Source organism: Anomaloglossus baeobatrachus, chromosome 11 (genome assembly GCF_048569485.1).
Source record: "Anomaloglossus baeobatrachus isolate aAnoBae1 chromosome 11, aAnoBae1.hap1, whole genome shotgun sequence".
In the NCBI taxonomy this organism is placed as follows: domain Eukaryota; kingdom Metazoa; phylum Chordata; class Amphibia; order Anura; family Aromobatidae; genus Anomaloglossus; species Anomaloglossus baeobatrachus.
This window is the reverse complement of record NC_134363.1, coordinates 193,957,946-193,984,315: the sequence shown is the minus strand read 5'-3', so window position 1 is coordinate 193,984,315 and position 26,370 is coordinate 193,957,946. Positions and strand designations below refer to the sequence as shown.

The following is a 26,370-nucleotide window of genomic DNA, read 5'->3' as shown; positions in this document are numbered from 1 at the left end:
GCCCCTTACCCTGCTCTAGTGGCACGGTGCATCCCTTACCCTGCTCTAGTGGCACGGTGCGCCCCTTACCCTGCTCTAGTGGCACGGTGCGCCCCTTACCCTGCTCTAGTGGCATGGTGCACCCCTTACACTGCTCTAGTGGCACGGTGCCCCCCTTACCCTGCTCTAGTGGCACGGTGCCCCCCTTACCCTGCTCTAGTGGCACGGTGCGCCCCTTACCTTGCTCTAGTGGCACGGTGCGCCCCTTACCCTGCTCTAGTGGCATGGTGCGCCCCTTACCCTGCTCTAGTGGCACGGTGCGCCCCTTACCCTGCTCTAGTGGCACGGTGCACCCCTTACCCTGCTCTAGTGGCACGGTGCACCCCTTACCCTGCTCTAGTGGCACGGTGCACCCCTTACACTGCTCTAGTGGCACGGTGCACCCCTTACACTGCTCTAGTGGCACGGTGCACCCCTTACCCTGCTCTAGTGGCACGGTGCACCCCTTACCCTGCTCTAGTGGCACGGTGCACCCCTTACCCTGCTCTAGTGGCACGGTGCGCCCCTTACCCTGCTCTAGTGGCACGGTGCACCCCTTACCCTGCTCTAGTGGCACGGTGCGCCCCTTACCCTGCTCTAGTGGCACGGTGCGCCCCTTACCCTGCTCTAGTGGCACGGTGCACCCCTTACCCTGCTCTAGTGGCACGGTGCACCCCTTACACTGCTCTAGTGGCGCGGTGCCCCCTTACCCTGCTCTAGTGGCACGGTGCGCCCCTTACCCTGCTCTAGTGGCATGGTGCGCCCCTTACCCTGCTCTAGTGGCACGGTGCGCCCCTTACCCTGCTCTAGTGGCACGGTGCACCCCTTACCCTGCTCTAGTGGCACGGTGCACCCCTTACCCTGCTCTAGTGGCACGGTGCGCCCCTTACACTGCTCTAGTGGCACGGTGCGCCCCTTACCCTGCTCTAGTGGCACGGTGCGCCCCTTACCCTGCTCTAGTGGCACGGTGCGCCCCTTACCCTGCTCTAGTGGCACGGTGCGCCCCTTACACTGCTCTAGTGGCACGGTGCACCCCTTACCCTGCTCTAGTGGCACGGTGCACCCCTTACCCTGCTCTAGTGGCACGGTGCACCCCTTACCCTGCTCTAGTGGCACGGTGCACCCCTTACACAAAACCGGAGCATGGTCATTAATGGAGATTACATTATTTCTGAGAAAAGCCACTGACCAGACATTGTTCTGTAATTTTCATCTCCAGTGTGTGTATACAGTCATTGTACCAGCAGAATAGTGAGTGCAGCTCTGGAGTATAATACTTAGACTGGAGAGCAGGTTGTTTCCAACTTTGATTTGACCAACATATCTGAAGGTTTTTGAACAATCTGCACGATCGATTTAACCCTCCGGACACCGATGAAACAAAGCCTGAGGAATTATGGACACATATAAACACTATTATTACTGAAGAAGCTAGAAAATAAACAAGAGGCAGAAGAGACCCCCGCAGCCAGCGATGGGTAAGAGAAGAAGACCCTAAAGATCATTGAAGAAAGACGAATGACCAAAGGTCATAGACCACATCAGTAGAAGACTAAAGGCCACTTCACGAGATCGATAACGACATCGTTGCTATGTCACAATTTCTGTGACGAAACAACGACTTGACCAGCGATCTCGTTATGTGTGACTTGTCCCAGCGATCTCGTTATGTGTGACTTGTCCCAGCGATCTCGTTATGTGTGACTTGTCCCAGCGATCTCGTTATGTGTGACACGTCCCAGCGATCTCGTTATGTGTGACACGTCCCAGCGATCTCGTTATGTGTGATACGTCCCAGCGATCTCGTTATGTGTGACACGTCCCAGCGATCTCGTTATGTGTGACACGTCCCAGCGATCTCGTTATGTGTGACACGTCCCAGTGATCTCGTTATGTGTGACACGTCCCAGCGATCTCGTTATGTGTGACACCTACCAGCGATCTCGTTATGTGTGACACGTCCCAGCGATCTCGTTATGTGTGACACCTACCAGCGATCTCGTTATGTGTGACACGTCCCAGCGATCTCGTTATGTGTGACACCTACCAGCGATCTCGTTATGTGTGACACGTCCCAGCGATCTCGTTATGTGTGACACGTCCCAGCGATCTCGTTATGTGTGACACGTCCCAGCGATCTCGTTATGTGTGACACGTCCCAGCGATCTCGTTATGTGTGACACGTCCCAGCGATCTCGTTATGTGTGACACGTCCCAGCGATCTCGTTATGTGTGACACGTCCCAGCGATCTCGTTATGTGTGATACGTCCCAGCGATCTCGTTATGTGTGACACGTCCCAGCGATCTCGTTATGTGTGACACGTCCCAGCGATCTCGTTATGTGTGACACCTACCAGCGATCTCGTTATGTGTGACACGTCCCAGCGATCTCGTTATGTGTGACACCTACCAGCGATCTCGTTATGTGTGACACCTACCAGCGATCTCGTTATGTGTGACACGTCCCAGCGATCTCGTTATGTGTGACACCTACCAGCGATCTCGTTATGTGTGACACGTCCCAGCGATCTCGTTATGTGTGACACCTACCAGCGATCTCGTTGTGTGACACGTCCCAGCGATCTCGTTATGTATGACACGTCCCAGCGATCTCGTTATGTGTGACACGTCCCAGCGATCTCGTTATGTGTGACACCTACCAGCGATCTCGTTATGTGTGACACGTCCCAGCGATCTCGTTATGTGTGACACGTCCCAGCGATCTCGTTATGTGTGACACGTCCCAGCGATCTCGTTATGTGTGACACGTCCCAGCGATCTCGTTATGTGTGACACGTCCCAGCGATCTCGTTATGTGTGACACGTCCCAGCGATCTCGTTATGTGTGACACGTCCCAGCGATCTCGTTATGTGTGACACCTACCAGCGATCTCGTTATGTGTGACACGTCCCAGCGATCTCGTTATGTGTGACACGTCCCAGCGATCTCGTTATGTGTGACACGTCCCAGCGATCTCGTTATGTGTGACACCTACCAGCGATCTCGTTATGTGTGACACGTCCCAGCGATCTCGTTATGTGTGACACGTCCCAGCGATCTCGTTATGTGTGATACATCCCAGCGATCTCGTTATGTGTGACACCTACCAGCGATCTCGTTATGTGTGACTTGTCCCAGCGATCTCGTTATGTGTGACACCTACCAGCGATCTCGTTATGTGTGACACGTCCCAGCGATCTCGTTATGTGTGACACGTCCCAGCGATCTCGTTATGTGTGACACGTCCCAGCGATCTCGTTATGTGTGACACCTACCAGCGATCTCGTTATGTGTGACACGTCCCAGCGATCTCGTTATGTGTGATACGTCCCAGCGATCTCGTTATGTGTGACACCTACCAGCGATCTCGTTATGTGTGACACGTCCCAGCGATCTCGTTATGTGTGATACATCCCAGCGATCTCGTTATGTGTGACACGTCCCAGCGATCTCGTTATGTGTGACACGTCCCAGCGATCTCGTTATGTGTGACACGTCCCAGCGATCTCGTTATGTGTGACACGTCCCAGCGATCTCGTTATGTGTGACACCTACCAGCGATCTCGTTATGTGTGACTTGTCCCAGCGATCTCGTTATGTGTGACACGTCCCAGCGATCTCGTTATGTGTGACACGTCCCAGCGATCTCGTTGTGTGACACGTCCCAGCGATCTCGTTATGTGTGACACGTCCCAGCGAACTCGTTATGTGTGACACGTCCCAGCGATCTCGTTATGTGTGACACGTCCCAGCGATCTCGTTATGTGTGACACGTCCCAGCGATCTCGTTATGTGTGACACGTCCCAGCGATCTCGTTATGTGTGACACCTACCAGCGATCTCGTTATGTGTGACACGTCCCAGCGATCTCGTTATGTGTGACACCTACCAGCGATCTCGTTATGTGTGACACCTACCAGCGATCTCGTTATGTGTGACACCTACCAGCGATCTCGTTATGTGTGACACCTACCAGCGATCTCGTTATGTGTGACACCTACCAGCGATCTCGTTATGTGTGACACGTCCCAGCGATCTCGTTATGTGTGACACGTCCCAGCGATCTCGTTATGTGTGACACGTCCCAGCGATCTCGTTATGTGTGACACCTACCAGCGATCTCGTTATGTGTGACACGTCCCAGCGATCTCGTTATGTGTGACACGTCCCAGCGATCTCGTTATGTGTGACACGTCCCAGCGATCTCGTTATGTGTGACACGTCCCAGCGAACTCGTTATGTGTGACACGTCCCAGCGATCTCGTTATGTGTGACACGTCCCAGCGATCTCGTTATGTGTGACACGTCCCAGCGATCTCGTTATGTGTGACACGTCCCAGCGATCTCGTTATGTGTGACACGTCCCAGCGATCTCGTTGTGTGACACGTCCCAGCGATCTCGTTATGTGTGACACGTCCCAGCGATCTCGTTGTGTGTGACACGTCCCAGCGATCTCGTTATGTGTGACACGTCCCAGCGATCTCGTTATGTGTGACACGTCCCAGCGATCTCGTTGTGTGACACGTCCCAGCGATCTCGTTATGTGTGACACGTCCCAGCGATCTCGTTATGTGTGACACGTCCCAGCGAACTCGTTATGTGTGACACGTCCCAGCGATCTCGTTATGTGTGACACGTCCCAGCGATCTCGTTATGTGTGACACGTCCCAGCGATCTCGTTATGTGTGTAACACGTCCCAGCGATCTCGTTATGTGTGACACGTCCCAGCGATCTCGTTATGTGTGACACGTCCCAGCGATCTCGTTATGTGTGACACGTCCCAGCGATCTCGTTATGTGTGACACGTCCCAGCGATCTCGTTATGTGTGACACGTCCCAGCGATCTCGTTATGTGTGACACGTCCCAGCGATCTCGTTATGTGTGACACGTCCCAGCGATCTCGTTATGTGTGACACCTACCAGCGATCTCGTTATGTGTGACTTGTCCCAGCGATCTCGTTATGTGTGACACGTCCCAGCGATCTCGTTATGTGTGACACGTCCCAGCGATCTCGTTATGTGTGACACGTCCCAGCGATCTCGTTATGTGTGACACGTCCCAGCGATCTCGTTATGTGTGACACGTCCCAGCGATCTCGTTATGTGTGACACCTACCAGCGATCTCGTTATGTGTGACTTGTCCCAGCGATCTCGTTATGTGTGACACGTCCCAGCGATCTCGTTATGTGTGACACGTCCCAGCGATCTCGTTATGTGTGACACGTCCCAGCGATCTCGTTATGTGTGACACGTCCCAGCGATCTCGTTATGTGTGACACGTCCCAGCGATCTCGTTATGTGTGACACCTACCAGCGATCTCGTTATGTGTGACTTGTCCCAGCGATCTCGTTATGTGTGACACGTCCCAGCGATCTCGTTATGTGTGACACGTCCCAGCGATCTCGTTATGTGTGACACGTCCCAGCGATCTCGTTATGTGTGACACGTCCCAGCGATCTCGTTATGTGTGACACGTCCCAGCGATCTCGTTATGTGTGACACCTACCAGCGATCTCGTTATGTGTGACACGTCCCAGCGATCTCGTTATGTGTGACACGTCCCAGCGATCTCGTTATGTGTGACACGTCCCAGCGATCTCGTTATGTGTGACACGTCCCAGTGATCTCGTTATGTGTGACACCTACCAGCGATCTCGTTATGTGTGACACCTACCAGCGATCTCGTTATGTGTGACACGTCCCAGCGATCTCGTTATGTGTGACACCTACCAGCGATCTCGTTATGTGTGACACCTACCAGCGATCTCGTTATGTGTGACACGTCCCAGCGATCTCGTTATGTGTGACACGTCCCAGCGATCTCGTTATGTGTGACACGTCCCAGCGAACTCGTTATGTGTGACACGTCCCAGCGATCTCGTTATGTGTGACACGTCCCAGCGATCTCGTTATGTGTGACACGTCCCAGCGATCTCGTTATGTGTGTAACACGTCCCAGCGATCTCGTTATGTGTGACACGTCCCAGCGATCTCGTTATGTGTGACACGTCCCAGCGATCTCGTTATGTGTGACACCTACCAGCGATCTCGTTATGTGTGACACGTCCCAGCGATCTCGTTATGTGTGACACATCCCAGCGATCTCGTTATGTGTGACACGTCCCAGCGATCTCGTTATGTGTGACACGTCCCAGCGATCTCGTTATGTGTGACACGTCCCAGCGATCTCGTTATGTGTGACACGTCCCAGCGATCTCGTTATGTGTGACACGTCCCAGCGATCTCGTTATGTGTGACACGTCCCAGCGATCTCGTTATGTGTGACACGTCCCAGCGATCTCGTTATGTGTGACACGTCCCAGCGATCTCGTTATGTGTGACACGTCCCAGCGATCTCGTTATGTGTGACACGTCCCAGCGATCTCGTTATGTGTGACACGTCCCAGCGATCTCGTTATGTGTGACACGTCCCAGCGATCTCGTTATGTGTGACACGTCCCAGCGATCTCGTTATGTGTGACACGTCCCAGCGATCTCGTTATGTGTGACACGTCCCAGCGATCTCGTTATGTGTGACACCTACCAGCGATCTCGTTATGTGTGACTTGTCCCAGCGATCTCGTTATGTGTGACACGTCCCAGCGATCTCGTTATGTGTGACACGTCCCAGCGATCTCGTTATGTGTGACACGTCCCAGCGATCTCGTTATGTGTGACACGTCCCAGCGATCTCGTTATGTGTGACACGTCCCAGCGATCTCGTTATGTGTGACACCTACCAGCGATCTCGTTATGTGTGACTTGTCCCAGCGATCTCGTTATGTGTGACACGTCCCAGCGATCTCGTTATGTGTGACACGTCCCAGCGATCTCGTTATGTGTGACACGTCCCAGCGATCTCGTTATGTGTGACACGTCCCAGCGATCTCGTTATGTGTGACACGTCCCAGCGATCTCGTTATGTGTGACACCTACCAGCGATCTCGTTATGTGTGACTTGTCCCAGCGATCTCGTTATGTGTGACACGTCCCAGCGATCTCGTTATGTGTGACACGTCCCAGCGATCTCGTTATGTGTGACACGTCCCAGCGATCTCGTTATGTGTGACACGTCCCAGCGATCTCGTTATGTGTGACACGTCCCAGCGATCTCGTTATGTGTGACACCTACCAGCGATCTCGTTATGTGTGACACGTCCCAGCGATCTCGTTATGTGTGACACGTCCCAGCGATCTCGTTATGTGTGACACGTCCCAGCGATCTCGTTATGTGTGACACGTCCCAGTGATCTCGTTATGTGTGACACCTACCAGCGATCTCGTTATGTGTGACACCTACCAGCGATCTCGTTATGTGTGACACGTCCCAGCGATCTCGTTATGTGTGACACCTACCAGCGATCTCGTTATGTGTGACACCTACCAGCGATCTCGTTATGTGTGACACGTCCCAGCGATCTCGTTATGTGTGACACGTCCCAGCGATCTCGTTATGTGTGACACGTCCCAGCGAACTCGTTATGTGTGACACGTCCCAGCGATCTCGTTATGTGTGACACGTCCCAGCGATCTCGTTATGTGTGACACGTCCCAGCGATCTCGTTATGTGTGTAACACGTCCCAGCGATCTCGTTATGTGTGACACGTCCCAGCGATCTCGTTATGTGTGACACGTCCCAGCGATCTCGTTATGTGTGACACCTACCAGCGATCTCGTTATGTGTGACACGTCCCAGCGATCTCGTTATGTGTGACACATCCCAGCGATCTCGTTATGTGTGACACGTCCCAGCGATCTCGTTATGTGTGACACGTCCCAGCGATCTCGTTATGTGTGACACGTCCCAGCGATCTCGTTATGTGTGACACGTCCCAGCGATCTCGTTATGTGTGACACGTCCCAGCGATCTCGTTATGTGTGACACCTACCAGCGATCTCGTTATGTGTGACACGTCCCAGCGATCTCGTTATGTGTGACACGTCCCAGCGATCTCGTTATGTGTGACACGTCCCAGCGATCTCGTTATGTGTGACACGTCCCAGTGATCTCGTTATGTGTGACACGTACCAGCGATCTCGTTATGTGTGACACCTACCAGCGATCTCGTTATGTGTGACACGTCCCAGCGATCTCGTTATGTGTGACACCTACCAGCGATCTCGTTATGTGTGACACGTCCCAGCGATCTCGTTATGTGTGACACGTCCCAGCGATCTCGTTATGTGTGACTTGTCCCAGCGATCTCGTTATGTGTGACACGTCCCAGCGATCTCGTTGTGTGTGACACGTCCCAGCGATCTCGTTGTGTGTGACACGTCCCAGCGATCTCGTTATGTGTGACACGTACCAGCGATCTCGTTATGTGTGATACGTCCCAGCGATCTCGTTATGTGTGACACGTCCCAGCGATCTCGTTATGTGTGACACGTCCCAGCGATCTCGTTATGTGTGATACGTCCCAGCGATCTCGTTATGTGTGATACGTCCCAGCGATCTCGTTATGTGTGACACGTCCCAGCGATCTCGTTATGTGTGACACGTCCCAGCGATCTCGTTATGTTTGACACGTCCCAGCGATCTCGTTGTGTGACACGTCCCAGCGATCTCGTTGTGTGTGACACGTCCCAGCGATCTCGTTGTGTGACACGTCCCAGCGATCTCGTTATGTGTGACACGTCCCAGCGATCTCGTTGTGTGACACGTCCCAGCGATCTCGTTGTGTGTGACACGTCCCAGCGATCTCGTTGTGTGACACGTCCCAGCGATCTCGTTATGTGTGATACGTCCCAGCGATCTTGTTATGTGTGATACGTCCCAGCGATCTCGTTGTGTGTGACACGTCCCAGCGATCTCGTTATGTGTGACACCTACCAGCGATCTCGTTATGTGTGATACGTCCCAGCGATCTCGTTATGTGTGATACGTCCCAGCGATCTCGTTATGTGTGACACGTCCCAGCGATCTCGTTATGTGTGACACGTCCCAGCGATCTCGTTATGTGTGACACGTCCCAGCGATCTCGTTATGTGTGACACGTCCCAGCGATCTCGTTATGTGTGACACGTCCCAGCGATCTCGTTATGTGTGTAACACGTCCCAGCGATCTCGTTATGTGTGACACGTCCCAGCGATCTCGTTATGTGTGTAACACGTCCCAGCGATCTCGTTATGTGTGACACGTCCCAGCGATCTCGTTATGTGTGACACGTCCCAGCGATCTCGTTATGTGTGACACGTCCCAGCGATCTCGTTATGTGTGACACGTCCCAGCGATCTCGTTATGTGTGACACGTCCCAGCGATCTCGTTATGTGTGACACCTACCAGCGATCTCGTTATGTGTGACACCTACCAGCGATCTCGTTATGTGTGACACGTCCCAGCGATCTCGTTATGTGTGATACGTCCCAGCGATCTCGTTATGTGTGACACGTCCCAGCGATCTCGTTATGTGTGACACGTCCCAGCGATCTCGTTATGTGTGACACCTACCAGCGATCTCGTTATGTGTGACACCTACCAGCGATCTCGTTATGTGTGACACGTCCCAGCGATCTCGTTATGTGTGATACGTCCCAGCGATCTCGTTATGTGTGACACGTCCCAGCGATCTCGTTATGTGTGACACGTCCCAGCGATCCGCCCCCTGCTGTGAGATCGTTGGTCGTTGCTGAATGTCCTGGGCATTGTTGCCTCGTTGGAGTCCTGCTGGGCAGGATGGATCTCTATGTTTGACACCTACCAATGATCTCATTAACGACCTAGATAAGAACTTAAAGTGTGACACGTAGGCGTGTAGTTGCGTCCCCTTTCTCGCGCTCCCTCTGCACCGATTTGGTTGGCGCTGAGAACAGTAAGTGAACACTCGGGAACGAAGGAGGGATGAATCCGGGTGCAGATGCAGCTTCAATCCGAAAAGCAAGCAAGCGGGAACAAAGTACAAATGAATCCGGGTGAAGTCGCAGGTTCTATCCTCAAAACAAGGCTCAAAAAGGGACAAAGGATGAAGCGATACAAAGTTGCCTTCTAGGCCGGCCGCCTAATCAGAGCGCAGTATTGGCCACCAATCGGAGCGGAGGGGTGCAGAAAAGGCGAGGCATATGCACACCTACGTGGCTTACAGCGTCCAACACTGCGCCCCTATTCGAGGTCGGGATCGGTACATAGCTGCCGTGTGACCGGGTCCCAACCACCAACGAGATCGCTAGACAGGTCTCTGCATCGCTACTGAAGTCATTGGGAAAATGACTGTGACATCTCACCAGCGACTTAACAACGATCCGGAAGCTGTGACGTAGTAACGATCTCATTACGTGTGACTGGACCTTAAGGAGCCATTCCAGCAGACAAAGAACTTTATTACCAAAAGATATGTACAGAGATAGAAAATGAGCATCTGAAGGACAAGCCCAGGAAGACCCCAAAAATCAAACAGATACAAAGAAAGCCCCCAACCAAGAGTGGGACTGAAGGAGGGAAACGGGACAAACTGAGTCAGGACAGATCAAGGAAAGATGGAGAGAATACACAGAACACCTCTACAAGAACAACTCCGTATAAGGGAAGAAACTGAGACTGGAAATGATAGTGAACCAAACATCTTAAAAGACTAAAGGGTGCTTTACACGCTGCGACATTGCTACCGATATATCGTCTGGGTCACGTCGTTAGTGATGCACATCCGGTGCCGGTAGCGACAATGCAGCGTGTGACCCCAAGGAGCGACGATGACAATTGCAAAATCGTTCAAAAACGGTGATCGATGACACGTCGCTCCTTTCCTTAATATCGCTGCTGCAGGTATGATGTTGTTTGTCGTTCCTGCGGCAGCAGACATCGCTACGTGTGACACCGCAGGAACGACTAACATCTCCTTACCTGCCTCTGCCGGCAATGCGGAAGGAAGGAGGTGGGCGGGATGTTACGTCCCGCTCATCTCCGCTTCTATTGGCTGGCCGCTTAGTGACACCGCTATGACGCACCTTCCCTTTGAGGGAGGGATTGTTCGGCGGTCACAGCAACGTCGCGTGTGATGCTGCCATAGCGATAATGTTCGCTACGGCAGCGAGCACCAAATGTCGCACGAATGACGGGGGCGGGTGCTATCGCGCACAACATTGCGAGCAATCACTAGCGATGTCGCAGAGTGTAAGGCACCCTTAAGTCGTCGTTGCTGTAATAAAGCCTCTGTCAGCAATGAAAGCACCTGGATGTGACAATATTACAGTAGAGCTAATAGTCTTCTGAAGCTGCAGTTGATGTCTTCACACGCCAGAGTCAACAGATCTGGACAACTGGGAAATGGCCAAGGACTGGACAGGATCCGTGTTTATCGCTATCCAAAGAATGGAGACGGTGACAACTCTGGAAACTATCGGACTATTGCCCTTATACCTCTTGCCAGCAAATGCTACTGAAGATCCTACAAAGACGTCTCCAGCCTGACTGTGACAAAGTGCAGGATTCAGAAAAGGCAGCACAGATGTGACCGCTGACATTAGACGGACGGTGGAACAGAACAGCAGAGATCATATTCTGCCTCATCTCCTCAGTAAAGCCGACGCTCTGGAACCATGAAGGATATGGCTGATCCGCCTCATCAGGAGCCGGAACACCAAGAAGCCACAGTCTGAACGGAGCGCGTGACCCGGCATGGTCCAGAGCAGAGCGAGGCATCGGACAAGGCGGCATCCGGCCACCAGCTCTTCAATCTATATGCAGAAGATATTGTCAGGAAGGCTGGACGTGCCGAAAACAAGAATCAGAACTGCTGGAGGAATCATCAACAAGAGTGCGCCGGCCATGGACACATTGCAGGACTATCCTCACTCCTGCTCTGTACTAGTGATATTCCTGCACACCAGCTGCCTGCACAGGACCGGCCGTCACTCTGGGGGCACCGCCATAGTATCTGCTCACATGGCCGCCCCCGCTGTGTATGCAGAGTGCACCGGCCATGGACACATTGCAGGACTATCCTCACTCCTGCTCTGTACTAGTGATATTCCTGCACACCAGCTGCCTGCACAGGACCGGCTGTCGCTCTGGGGGCACCGCTATAGTATCTGCTCACATGGCCGCCCCCGCTGTGTATGCAGAGTGCACCGGGCATGCACACATTGCAGGACTATCCTCACTCCTGCTCTGTACTAGTGATATTCCTGCACACCAGCTGCCTGCACAGGACCGGCCGTCACTCTGCGGGCACCGCCATAGTATCTGCTCACATGGCCGCCCCCACTGTGTATGCAGAGTGCACTGGGCATGGACACATTGCAGGACTATCCTCACTCCTGCTCTGTACTAGTGATATTCCTGCACACCAGCTGCCTGCACAGGACCGGCCGTCACTCTGGGGGCACCGCTATAGTATCTGCTCACATGGCCGCCCCCGCTGTGTATGCAGAGTGCACCGGGCATGGACACATTGCAGGACTATCCTCACTCCTGCTCTGTACTAGTGATATTCCTGCACACCAGCTGCCTGCACAGGACCGGCCGTCACTCTGCGGGCACCGCCATAGTATCTGCTCACATGGCCGCCCCCGCTGTGTATGCAGAGTGCACCGGGCATGCACACATTGCAGGACTATCCTCACTCCTGCTCTGTACTAGTGATATTCCTGCACACCAGCTGCCTGCACAGGACCGGCCGTCACTCTGCGGGCACCGCCATAGTATCTGCTCACATGGCCGCCCCCGCTGTGTATGCAGAGTGCACCGGGCATGGACACATTGCAGGACTATCCTCACTCCTGCTCTGTACTAGTGATATTCCTGCACACCAGCTGCCTGCACAGGACCGGCCGTCGCTCTGGGGGCACCGCTATAGTATCTGCTCACATGGCCGCCCCCGCTGTGTATGCAGAGTGCACCGGGCATGGACACATTGCAGGACTATCCTCACTCCTGCTCTGTACTAGTGATATTCCTGCACACCAGCTGCCTGCACAGGACCGGCCGTCACTCTGCGGGCACCGCCATAGTATCTGCTCACATGGCCGCCCCCGCTGTGTATGCAGAGTGCACCGGGCATGCACACATTGCAGGACTATCCTCACTCCTGCTCTATACTAGTGATATTCCTGCACACCAGCTGCCTGCACAGGACCGGCCGTCACTCTGCGGGCACCGCCATAGTATCTGCTCACATGGCCGCCCCCGCTGTGTATGCAGAGTGCGCCGGCCATGGACACATTGCAGGACTATCCTCACTCCTGCTCTGTACTAGTGATATTCCTGCACACCAGCTGCCTGCACAGGACCGGCCGTCACTCTGCGGGCACCGCCATAGTATCTGCTCACATGGCCGCCCCCGCTGTGTATGCAGAGTGCACCGGGCATGCACACATTGCAGGACTATCCTCACTCCTGCTCTGTACTAGTGATATTCCTGCACACCAGCTGCCTGCACAGGACCGGCCGTCACTCTGCGGGCACCGCCATAGTATCTGCTCACATGGCCGCCCCCGCTGTGTATGCAGAGTGCACCGGGCATGCACACATTGCAGGACTATCCTCACTCCTGCTCTGTACTAGTGATATTCCTGCACACCAGCTGCCTGCACAGGACCGGCCGTCACTCTGCGGGCACCGCCATAGTATCTGCTCACATGGCCGCCCCCGCTGTGTATGCAGAGTGCACCGGGCATGCACACATTGCAGGACTATCCTCACTCCTGCTCTGTACTAGTGATATTCCTGCACACCAGCTGCCTGCACAGGACCGGCCGTCACTCTGGGGGCACCGCCATAGTATCTGCTCACATGGCCACCCCCGCTGTGTATGCAGAGTGCACTGGGCATGGACACATTGCAGGACTATCCTCACTCCTGCTCTGTGCTAGTGATATTCCTGCACACCAGCTGCCTGCACAGGACCGGCCGTCACTCTGCGGGCACCGCCATAGTATCTGCTCACATGGCCGCCCCCGCTGTGTATGCAGAGTGCACCGGGCATGGACACATTGCAGGACTATCCTCACTCCTGCTCTGTACTAGTGATATTCCTGCACACCAGCTGCCTGCACAGGACCGGCCGTCACTCTGCGGGCACCGCCATAGTATCTGCTCACATGGCCGCCCCCGCTGTGTATGCAGAGCGCACCGGGCATGGACACATTGCAGGACTATCCTCACTCCTGCTCTGTACTAGTGATATTCCTGCACACCAGCTGCCTGCACAGGACCGGCTGTCGCTCTGGGGGCACCGCTATAGTATCTGCTCACATGGCCGCCCCCGCTGTGTATGCAGAGTGCACCGGGCATGGACACATTGCAGGACTATCCTCACTCCTGCTCTGTACTAGTGATATTCCTGCACACCAGCTGCCTGCACAGGACCGGCCGTCACTCTGGGGGCACCGCCATAGTATCTGCTCACATGGCCGCCCCCGCTGTGTATGCAGAGTGCACCGGGCATGCACACATTGCAGGACTATCCTCACTCCTGCTCTATACTAGTGATATTCCTGCACACCAGCTGCCTGCACAGGACCGGCCGTCGCTCTGGGGGCACCGCCATAGTATCTGCTCACATGGCTGCCCCCGCTGTGTATGCAGAGTGCACCGGCCATGGACACATTGCAGGACTATCCTCACTCCTGCTCTGTACTAGTGATATTCCTGCACACCAGCTGCCTGCACAGGACCGGCCGTCACTCTGCGGGCACCGTCATAGTATCTGCTCACATGGCCGCCCCCGCTGTGTATGCAGAGTGCACCGGGCATGCACACATTGCAGGACTATCCTCACTCCTGCTCTATACTAGTGATATTCCTGCACACCAGCTGCCTGCACAGGACCGGCTGTCGCTCTGGGGGCACCGCTATAGTATCTGCTCACATGGCCGCCCCCGCTGTGTATGCAGAGTGCACCGGGCATGGACACATTGCAGGACTATCCTCACTCCTGCTCTATACTAGTGATATTCCTGCACACCAGCTGCCTGCACAGGACCGGCCGTCACTCTGCGGGCACCGCCATAGTATCTGCTCACATGGCCGCCCCCGCTGTGTATGCAGAGTGCACCGGGCATGGACACATTGCAGGACTATCCTCACTCCTGCTCTATACTAGTGATATTCCTGCACACCAGCTGCCTGCACAGGACCGGCCGTCACTCTGCGGGCACCGCCATAGTATCTGCTCACATGGCCGCCCCCGCTGTGTATGCAGAGTGCACCGGGCATGGACACATTGCAGGACTATCCTCACTCCTGCTCTGTACTAGTGATATTCCTGCACACCAGCTGCCTGCACAGGACCGGCCGTCACTCTGCGGGCACCGCCATAGTATCTGCTCACATGGCCGCCCCCGCTGTGTATGCAGAGTGCACCGGGCATGGACACATTGCAGGACTATCCTCACTCCTGCTCTGTACTAGTGATATTCCTGCACACCAGCTGCCTGCACAGGACCGGCCGTCACTCTGCGGGCACCTGCTATAGTATCTGCTCACATGGCCGCCCCCGCTGTGTATGCAGAGTGCACCGGGCATGGACACATTGCAGGACTATCCTCACTCCTGCTCTGTACTAGTGATATTCCTGCACACCAGCTGCCTGCACAGGACCGGCTGTCGCTCTGGGGGCACCGCTATAGTATCTGCTCACATGGCCGCCCCCGCTGTGTATGCAGAGTGCACCGGGCATGGACACATTGCAGGACTATCCTCACTCCTGCTCTGTACTAGTGATATTCCTGCACACCAGCTGCCTGCACAGGACCGGCCGTCACTCTGCGGGCACCGCCATAGTATCTGCTCACATGGCCGCCCCCGCTGTGTATGCAGAGTGCACCGGCCATGGACACATTGCAGGACTATCCTCACTCCTGCTCTGTACTAGTGATATTCCTGCACACCAGCTGCCTGCACAGGACCAGCCGTCGCTCTGCGGGCACCGCTATAGTATCTGCTCACATGGCCGCCCCCGCTGTGTATGCAGAGTGCACCGGGCATGGACACATTGCAGGACTATCCTCACTCCTGCTCTGTACTAGTGATATTCCTGCACACCAGCTGCCTGCACAGGACCGGCCGTCACTCTGCGGGCACCGCTATAGTATCTGCTCACATGGACGGGGTTAAGTTTTCATATTTTGTGCCTTCATTCATCTTCCTCTCAGATCTGATGTATTTCTTTTTCTTCACGATCTCTCCTGTAACCGATACTCGGCATTTGGTGCCAGGACCGGAGCTGCAGGATCTGTGACCGTGGCCTCATTGATCGCACACATGGCAGCGGGTTTGACATCTGTCTTTGGTGCATACAGCAGTTTTTGCATCGGCTTCTGTAGGATTTAGGTTTTTTACATTTGTCTGGTTATTACATCTTCGCCTGCTCTGCTCCATCCTGACACCGGTCCCCCTGGGATCCACAAATGGAGCTGCGGCAGTGCCCCCCCCCCACCCCCCCGTACAACCACAGCAGCAATGCCCCCCCCAACCCCTGTACAACCACAGCAGCAATGCCCCCCCAACCCCTGTACAACCACAGCAGCAATGCCCCCCCAACCCCTGTACAACCACAGCAGCAATGCCCCCCCAACCCCTGTACAACCACAGCAGCAATGCCTCCCAGCCCCTGTACAACCACAGCAGCAATGCCCCCCCCAACCCCTGTACAACCACAGCAGCAATGCCCCCCCAACCCCTGTACAACCACAGCAGCAATGCCCCCCCAACCCCTGTACAACCACAGCAGCAATGCCCCCCCAACCCCTGTACAACCACAGCAGCAATGCCTCCCAGCCCCTGTACAACCACAGCAGCAATGCCCCCCCAACCCCTGTACAACCACAGCAGCAATGCCTCCCAGCCCCTGTACAACCACAGCAGCAATGCCACCCCAACCCCTGTATAACCACAGCAGCAATGCCCCCCCAACCCCTGTACAACCACAGCAGCAATGCCTCCCAGCCCCTGTACAACCACAGCAGCAATGCCCCCCCCCAACCCTCGTACAACCTCAGCAGCAATCCCCCACCTCTGTACAACCACAGCAGCAATGCCTCCCAGCCCCTGTACAACCACAGCAGCAATGCCCCCCCCAACCCCTGTACAACCACAGCAGCAATGCCCCCCCCCACCCCCGTACAACCACAGCGGCAATGCCCCCCCAACCCCCGTACAACCTCAGCAGCAATGCCCCCCCAACCCCTGTACAACCACAGCAGCAATGCCTCCCAGCCCCTGTACAACCACAGCAACAATGCCCCCCCAACCCCCGTACAACCTCAGCAGCAGTGCCCCCCCCAACCCCCGTACAACCACAGCGGCAATGCCCCCCCAACCCCTGTACAACCACAGCAGCAATGCCCCCCCAACCCCTGTACAACCACAGCAGCAATGCCTCCCAGCCCCTGGACAACCACAGCAGCAATACCTCCCAACCCCCGTACAACCTCAGCAGCAATGCCCTCCCCCAACCCCCATACAACCTCAGCAGCAATGCCCCCCCAACCCCCATACAACCTCAGCAGCAATGCCCTCCCCCAACCCCCATACAACCTCAGCAGCAATGCCCTCCCCCAACCCCCATACAACCTCAGCAGCAATGCCCCCCTAACCCCCATACAACCTCAGCAGCAATGCCCCACCAACCCCCGTACAACCTCCACAGCAACGTCCCCCACCAACCCCCGTACAACCACAGCAGCAATGTTCCCCCCACCCCCTGTACAACCTCCACAGCAACGTCCCCCCCAACCCCCATACAACCTCAGCAGCAATGCCCCCCCAACCCCCATACAACCTCAGCAGCAATGCCCCACCAACCCCCGTACAACCTCCACAGCAACGTCCCCCACCAACCCCCGTACAACCACAGCAGCAATGTTCCCCCCACCCCCTGTACAACCTCCACAGCAACGTCCCCCCCAACCCCCGTACAACCACAGCGGCAATGCCCCCCCAACCCCCGTACAACCTAAGCAGCAATGCCCCCCCACCACCCATACAACCTCAGCAGCAGTGCCCCCCCCAACCCCCGTACAACCTCCACAGCAACGTCCACCCCCTCCGTACAACCGCAGCAGCAATCCCCCACCTCTGTACAAATGCATTAGCAATGACTTCCCCTCCCCCCTGTACAACTGCAGCAGCAATGACTTCTCTCCCCCCGTGCAACCGCAGAAGCAATGACTCCCCCCCCCCCCCCCACACCCTGTCTAACTGCAGCAGCAATGACTTCTCTCCCCCCTGTACAACTGCAGCAGCAATGACGTCTCCCCCCCCGTGCAACCGCAGAAGCAATGACTTCTCTCCCCTACACCCTGTGTAACTGCAGCAGCAATGACTTCTCTCCCCCTGTACAACTGCAGCAGCAATGACTACCCCCCCCCCATATGACTGCAGCAGCAATGACTTCTCTCCCCCGTACAACCGCAGCAGCAATGACTACCCCCCCCCATATAACTGCAGCAGCAATGACTTCTCTCCCCCGTACAACCGCAGCAGCAATGACTACCCCCCCCCATATAACTGCAGCAGCAATGACTTCTCTCCCCCGTACAACGGCAGCCGTGCCACCGTACAACTGAAGCCATTGGGGCCGTGTGGACACCGCGCCCTCCCTGTAGCAGAGGTGACAACATTGATTTTGGTGTAGACGGTCGTCGGATGGAGCCCGTGGTCTCCGGGGCAGTGATGGGGCTGGCGTTGCCTCTCGCTGACCTCAGTGGTAGAAGCTTTATGGTGGGATTATGCTATTTCTGTATCTCCTGATTTGGGCCGACCTCTGTATATGAGCCGTGGTTTGCCCCCAGTGAGCGAGGGATGTGAGTCAGAGCCCACCGCCTATTCATCATGTGGCGCACTGCATGGCTCCATTACAAGGAGGGAGTCTCGGAGCGGCCGGCGCTCCCTACAAGTGCTGATTACACGCTTCCCCGGGGCTGGGGGCTCATTCCGCAGAGGCCCCTCCAGCTCCTCCGGATCCATCCGCAGCTTCTCTGGTGGGAACACGTCTGTCCTGAACCAATCAACATCAGACGAATGATTGAGCGCGGCGGCAGATGGAGGGGCGGCAGATGGGGGGGTGGTGGCGAATCTGGCGGCGGCAGATGGGGGGGCGGCAGATGGGGGGGGTGGTGGCGAATGGGGCGGCGCCAGATAGGGGGCAGATGAGGTGGCAGCCGATTGAGTGGCTCCGCTCCGTCCTGGAGAGTCACCTATGGAAGGAGATGGTAAATGCTGTATCCTGAGCCGTGGCCGATGCCGAGCTCTAAACATATGAGCCTTCTCTCCGTCTAATCACCCACCCGGGTCAGATGGACGCTCCCGGGGGCTCATTAATCCTAGGGGGAAAGTTCTGCTTGTTTTGTGAGATCAGGGGAATGACGTTGCGTCTCTGCCGGTCGGTGCATGGCGCTGATTACATCTCAGATGCAGGGAGGCGCAGGACGAGCCGTATGGGAAGGATAACTGCTTGTGTCTGGTAGATGCTCCAATGACGGGTTCACTCTGCTCACCCCAAACATGAGGTCGGAGGGGTGAAGTCGTTACCAGTAATACCCGGCATCTGGCTTTGTATCTGGGAAAGTTGGGGGGGCTGTACATGTGGCCACATAGGGGCTATTGTCGCTCCTCGTGTTCCCCATGGGGCCATGGTCGCGCCTTGTGTTCCCCATGGGGCCATGGTCGCTCCTCGTTTTCCCCATGGGGCCATGGTCGCTCCTCGTGTTCCCCATGGGGCCATGGTCGCTCCTCGTGTTCCCCATGGGGCCATGGTCGCTCCTCGTGTTCCCCATGGGGCCATGGTCACTCCTCGTGTTCCCCATGGGGCCATGGTCGCTCCTCGTGTTCCCCATGGGGCCATGGTCGCTCCTCGTGTTCCCCATGGGGCCATGGTCGCTCCTCGTGTTCCCCATGGGGCCATGGTCGCTCCTCGTGTTCCCCATGGGGCCATGGTCGCTCCTCGTGTTCCCCATGGGGCCATGGTCGCTCCTCGTGTTCCCCATGGGGCCATGGTCGCTCCTCGTGTTCCCCATGGGGCCATGGTCGCTCCTCGTGTTCCCCATGGGGCCATGGTCGCTCCTCGTGTTCCCCATGGGGCCATGGTCGCTCCTTGTGTTCCCCATGGGGCCATGGTCGCTCCTCGTGTTCTCCATGGGGCCATGGTCGCTCCTCGTGTTCCCCATGGGGCCATGGTCGCTCCCCTCTCCCGGTAGGTGCTCTGTGCCCGGCGGTGGTTTCTATAGATGCTCAGTGTCTGGACTTTGCACTGAATCCTGTTTTCTTGCAGCCATGTTGCCCGGACTGATTGTACCGTGTCTCCCTGGAGTCGCTGTGGACAGATGAGATCCTCGTCACATCGGGCGCGGTGGACTAGTCAATGAAATTCTCATTGACAATGGATTCCAAGCAGGAGAGTGCTCATGTGTGGCCCCCCGCGGACGAGCAGACCCCGACCCAGGTAACCAGCAGAACCACTGTTAACATGGGGTAGTCAGTGCCAGAACCCTCCCCCCTCATTGTCAGTCATGGAATAATAGGAGCACTGCACCCCAATACTGTGCAGAGCAGCGGCTGCTTCGGTCCCTCAGGCGTGCTGTAGTTTCCGTGTCACCCTTAACCTTTCCCGTTCTCTTATTTTCCATCTGCAGGTGCATTTTGTTCCAGACGGGGGAGCTGTGGCGCAGATTGTATATAGTGACGACCATGACCGGCCGCCCCAGCAGGTGGTGTATACGGCAGACGGCTCTTCATTCACTTCAGTGGACGCCTCTGAACACACCCTGGTGTACATTCATCCAGTGGACGGCTCACAGGTATGGGGCTCAATGTCCTCCTCCAGCCTTGTATCAAGAATCGCCGAAAAATCAATCTTTATGTGCCCCAGGAGGCCTCCTGACAGTGTTTGTACTGGACCAGTCTGGCTGGGAGGGAGGCTGCTGTATAGGGAATCTTCCACCCTAAGCCCCACATTGTCTGGTTCTTCCCCCCCGGTGGTGCGCATGCCGGAAAACAAGGCATCACATAATAGCAGTGCCAGGTCAGAGGAGTACGAGAAGCTTCACCCTTCTCACAGCTCTCCGTACAAGTACGTCATGGGGAAGGTTCCATTACCGCACCATGCCGTGCATGTATGGGGAGGCCCAGGCTGTGCCACCCTCAGCACATAAAGCTGTACCGCCACAATCACACTGACCGCGCCTGGAAAGACTGACCGGGAGAAATCAGAGAGGACCCTGCCCACGAGGGCTCAGTGTACAGCAGGAGAGAGAACCCTGCCTGCGAGGGCTCAGTGTACAGGAGGAGAGAGGACCCTGCCTGTGAGGGTCTCAGTGTACAGGAGAAGAGAGGACTCTGCCCGCGAGGGCTCAGTCTACAGGAGAAGAGAGGACTCTGCCCGCGAGGGCTCAGTCTACAGGAGAAGAGAGGACTCTGCCCGCGAGGGCTCAGTGTACAGGAGGAGAGAGGACCCTGCCTGTGAGGGTCTCAGTGTACAGGAGAAGAGAGGACTCTGCCCGCGAGGGCTCAGTGTACAGGAGGAGAGAGAACCCTGCCTGCGAGGGCTCAGTGTACAGGAGGAGAGAGGACCCTGCCTGTGAGGGTCTCAGTGTACAGGAGAAGAGAGGACTCTGCCCGCGAGGGCTCAGTCTACAGGAGAAGAGAGGACTCTGCCCGCGAGGGCTCAGTCTACAGGAGAAGAGAGGACCCTGCCCGCGAGGGCTCAGTGTACAGCAGGAGAGAGAACCCTGCCTGCGAGGGCTCAGTGTACAGGAGGAGAGAGGACCCTGCCTGTGAGGGTCTCAGTGTACAGGAGAAGAGAAGACTCTGCCCGCGAGGGCTCAGTGTACAGGAGGAGAGAGAACCCTGCCTGCGAGGGCTCAGTGTACAGGAGGAGAGAGGACCCTGCCTGTGAGGGTCTCAGTGTACAGGAGAAGAGAGGACTCTGCCCGCGAGGGCTCAGTCTACAGGAGAAGAGAGGACTCTGCCCGCGAGGGCTCAGTCTACAGGAGAAGAGAGGACCCTGCCCGCGAGGGCTCAGTCTACAGGAGAAGAGAGGACTCTGCCCGCGAGGGCTCAGTGTACAGGAGGAGAGAGGACCCTGCCCGCGAGGGCTCAGTGTACAGGAGGAGAGAGGACCCTGCCTGTGAGGGCTCAGTGTACAGGAGGAGAGAGGACCCTGCCCGCGAGGGCTCACAGTCTACAGGAGGAGAGAGGACCCTGCCTGTGAGGGTCTCAGTGTACAGGAGAAGAGAGGACTCTGCCCGCGAGGGCTCAGTCTACAGGAGAAGAGAGGACTCTGCCCGCGAGGGCTCAGTCTACAGGAGAAGAGAGGACCCTGCCCGCGAGGGCTCAGTCTACAGGAAAAGAGAGGACTCTGCCCGCGAGGGCTCAGTGTACAGGAGGAGAGAGGACCCTGCCTGTGAGGGTCTCAGTGTACAGGAGAAGAGAGGACTCTGCCCGCGAGGGCTCAGTGTACAGGAGGAGAGAGGACCCTGCCTGTGAGGGTCTCAGTGTACAGGAGAAGAGAGGACTCTGCCCACGAGGGCTCAGTCTACAGGAGAAGAGAGGACCCTGCCCGCGAGGGCTCAGTGTACAGGAGAAGAGAGGACTCTGCCCGCGAGGGCTCAGTCTACAGGAGAAGAGATGACTCTGCCCGCGAGGGCTCAGTGGACAGGAGAAGAGAGGACCCTGCCCGCGAGGCTCACAGTGGGTGAGGGTACAGGAGCTGAGGATAATGACCCCCCCCCCCCTCCCACCTCCACACCCCAATAAAAATTTGTTAAAGATTTTATGCTGCAAAAGTAGTATAATATACCACAAAGGTGACGCGTTCCTTATACCGAGTGGAGCTGCACAAAGGAAAAACACGTGTCCAGATTTACTGTTTTGTTTTTTCTTACCTTTTGGACAAATAATGGAATAAAAGATGATAACTTTCTGTCTCTAACGAGCACAGTCCTGAGCCTGCTCCATAGAGAACCACTTGTGTCTCACAATATCGCGACCAGCAAAAAAAAGTTTGTTTTTCTCTGCAAAATAAATAAAACATTAAAAAAAGTCAAACATTTTTTCTCCTCGTTATCGTATTGTAATTTAAAAAAAAAATAAAAAAATACAAAAACAATTGAATAAATAGGGACATAAACACAAAGGAGGCAGCACTTGTCTTCTCACCATAACCCTGACCCACAGGAGAGGCGGCGCGGAGAATGGTGGAAAAGGGAAGAGAAAAAATTATGTTTTTTCCATACCTACCACTAAAGAGTTAATAAAAGTTGGGGAATAAGTTTATATCTATCCAAAGTGGCGCCAGTTATGAGCGCCCCCGCAACCAGCGATCCGCCGCTCCGTTACTTCAAAGGAAAAGCACCTGGAAGCACTTGGCGCAGACGTCCCCGTCCTGGAAGCACTCGGCGCAGATGTCCCTGTCCTGGAAGCACTTGGCGCAGACGTTCCCATGTTGGAAGCACTCGGCGGAGACGTCCCCGTCCTGAAAGCACTCGGCGGAGACGTCCCCGTCCTGAAAGCACTCGGCGGAGACGTCCCCGTCCTGGAAGCAGTTGGCGGAGACGTCCCCGTCCTGGAAGCAGTTGGTGGAGACGTCCCCGTCCTGGAAGCACTCGGCGGAGACGTCCCCGTCCTGGAAGCACTCGGCGCAGACGTCACCGTCCTGGAAGCACTCGGCGCAGACGTCACCGTCCTGGAAGCACTCGGCGCAGACGTCACCGTCCTGGAAGCAGTCGGTGCAGACGTCATCGTCCTGGAAGCAGTCGGTGCAGACGTCCCCGTCCTGGAAGCAGTCGGCGGAGACGTCCCCGTCCTGGAAGCAGTCGGCGGAGACGTCCCCGTCCTGGAAGCAGTCGGCGGAGACGTCCCCGTCCTGGAAGCAGTCGGCGGAGACGTCCCCGTCCTGGAAGCAGTCGGCGGAGACGTCCCCGTCCTGGAAGCAGTCGGCGGAGACGTCCCCGTCCTGGAAGCACACACTCGGCGGAGACGTCCCTGTCCTGGAAGCACTCGGCGCAGACGTCCCTGTCCTGGAAGCACTCGGCGCAGACGTCACCGTCCTGGAAGCACTCGGCGCAGACGTCACCGTCCTGGAAGCACTCGGCGCAGACGTCACCGTCCTGGAAGCACTCGGCGCAGACGTCACCGTCCTGGAAGCAGTCGGTGCAGACGTCACCGTCCTGGAAGCACTCGGCGCAGACATCACTTTCTTTAGTTTTAAATTCTTATTTTTTTATTATTTATATTTCTCTTGAGAGGGAGCCGGACTCTTCAGGGCGACGTTTATACCGTGACCACGTCTGGTTCTTTCTTTCTACAGGCACTCTTCTCAGACCAGCCCCAGGTCGCGTATGTCCAGCAAGATGCCACCACCCAACAGGTAACCACACTTTACTGCTCCAGCCGGCCCTGTTGGTGATTGTACAGCGTGTCGTGCTGTGTCATGTTGTGCTCTCATGCAGTGCTGTGTTGTGTAGTGCCGTGTTGTGCTACAGTGCCTTGTGAAAGTATTCAGTCCCTTTGAATTTTTCAACCTTTTCCCACATTTCAGAATGTGAATGTTCTGGTGAAGAATCAACAACAAGTGACACAATTGTGAAGATGAAGGAAATTTATTGCTTATTTTAAACTTTTGTAAAAAATAACTGAAAATTGGGGCGTGCAATATTATTCATCCCCTGTAAGTGAATCCTTTGTAGCGCTCCCTTTTGCTGTGATTACAGCTGCAGTCGCTTGGGGTATGTGTCTATCAGTTTTGCACATGGAGAGGTGAAATTCTCTCCCATTCTTCCTTTGTAAACAGCTGGAGCTGAGTGAGGTTGGATGGAGGCGTTTGTGAACAGCAGTTTTCAGCTCTTTCCACAGATTCTCGATTGGGTTCAGGTCTGGACTGTGACTGGGCCATTCTAACACCTGGATACGGTTATTTGTGAACCATTCCATTGTAGATTTTGCTTTATGTTTGGGATCATTGTCTTGTTGGAAGACAAATCTCCGTCCCAGTCTCAGGTCTTTTGCAGACTCCAACAGGTTTTCTTCAAGAATGGTCCTGTATTTGGCTCCTTCTATCTTCCCAACAATTTTAACCATCTTCACTGTCTCTGCTGAAGAAAAGCAGGCCCAAACCATGATGCTGCCTCCACCATGTTTGACAGTGGGGATGGTGTGTTCAGGGTGATGCGCTGTGTTGCTAGTATCGTTTGGCATTGTGCACAAATAGTGTGATTTTGGTTTCCTCTGAGCAGAGCCCCTTCTTCCACATGTTTGGGGTCTCCGGTGGCTTGTGGTAAACTTTAAACAACACTTTTTATGGATATCTTTGAGAAATGGCTTTCTTCTTGCCACTCTTCCATAAAGGCCAGATTTGTGCAGTGTACGACTGATTGTTGTGCTATGGACAGACTCTCCCACCTCAGCTGTAGATCTCTGCAGATCATCCAGAGGGATCATGGGCCTCTCGGCTGCATCTCTGATCAGTCTTCTCCTTGTGTGAGATGACAGTTTGGATGGACGGCCGGGTCTTGGTAGATTTGCAGGGGTATGATGCTCCTTCCATTTCAATATGATCGCTTGCACAGTGCTCCTTGGGATGTTTAAAGTTGTGGAGATCTTTTTGTAACTAAATCCGGCTTTAACCTTCTCCACAACAGTATCCTGGACCTGCCTGTTGTGTTCCTTGGTCTTCATGATGTGCTTTACACAGAACATGAGACTATCACAGAGCAGGGCCTTTATATGGAGACTTGTTACACACAGGGGCTTATATTCATCATCATCAGTCATTTAGGACAACATTGCATCATTCACAGATCCTCAATCACCTTCTGGAGGGAGTTTCTGCACTGAAAGTAAAGGGGATGAATAATATTGCACGCCACAATTTTCAGATATTTATTTATAAAAGTGTAAAATAAGCAATAAATTTCCTTCCTCTTCACAATTGTGTCACTTGTTGTTGATTCTTCAGCAGAACATTATGATACAGGTAAAATATATCTTTGTACCGTGTTAGCCAGTAGAGATAAAAAATTGTTTAAAAGAACTGAAGTCCTCAGCGGTTGATACCTTTTTAATGGTGACTGAAAAGATGGGGATAATCGCAGCTCCAGACTCCGCAGGTCTCTTCATCAGGCGAGGTATAGCACAAAATCTGAAGAGTCACATATTTATACACAACAGGACATAGAATAGTGCAGTAAAGAAAAAAAAACAAACCAAGTTATATGAAATAGAACTATCACTATGGCGGGAAACTGTTGTGGCCATAAATATTGCTGCAGTTCAGTGTGAGAGTGTTATTGTCCTCTGATAAGGGTCTGGTCCGGGCTGTGACGCCCCCGGATGGTCAGAGGAGCACATCTCTTAACTGATGTAAAAAGACATGAATCCATGAGACACATTCATTCCTGCGGTCACCATA

At 55.0% G+C, this 26,370-nt stretch overlaps 1 protein-coding gene across 3 annotated transcripts in view; it reads left to right on the top strand.

Annotated features, from left to right (window-relative positions):
* PRDM10 (PR/SET domain 10) overlaps positions 1–26,370 on the top strand; it is a 73,319-nt gene that overhangs the window by 22,826 nt on the left and 24,123 nt on the right. For all 3 annotated transcript variants that reach the window (XM_075328961.1, XM_075328959.1, XM_075328960.1), the window contains exons 2-4: positions 20,236–20,406; positions 20,597–20,761; positions 24,271–24,330. In XM_075328961.1, the coding sequence (XP_075185076.1) occupies positions 20,326–20,406; positions 20,597–20,761; positions 24,271–24,330 (306 nt within the window). In that variant the 5' untranslated portion in view covers positions 20,236–20,325. The remainder of the gene's footprint in view (positions 1–20,235; positions 20,407–20,596; positions 20,762–24,270; positions 24,331–26,370) is intronic.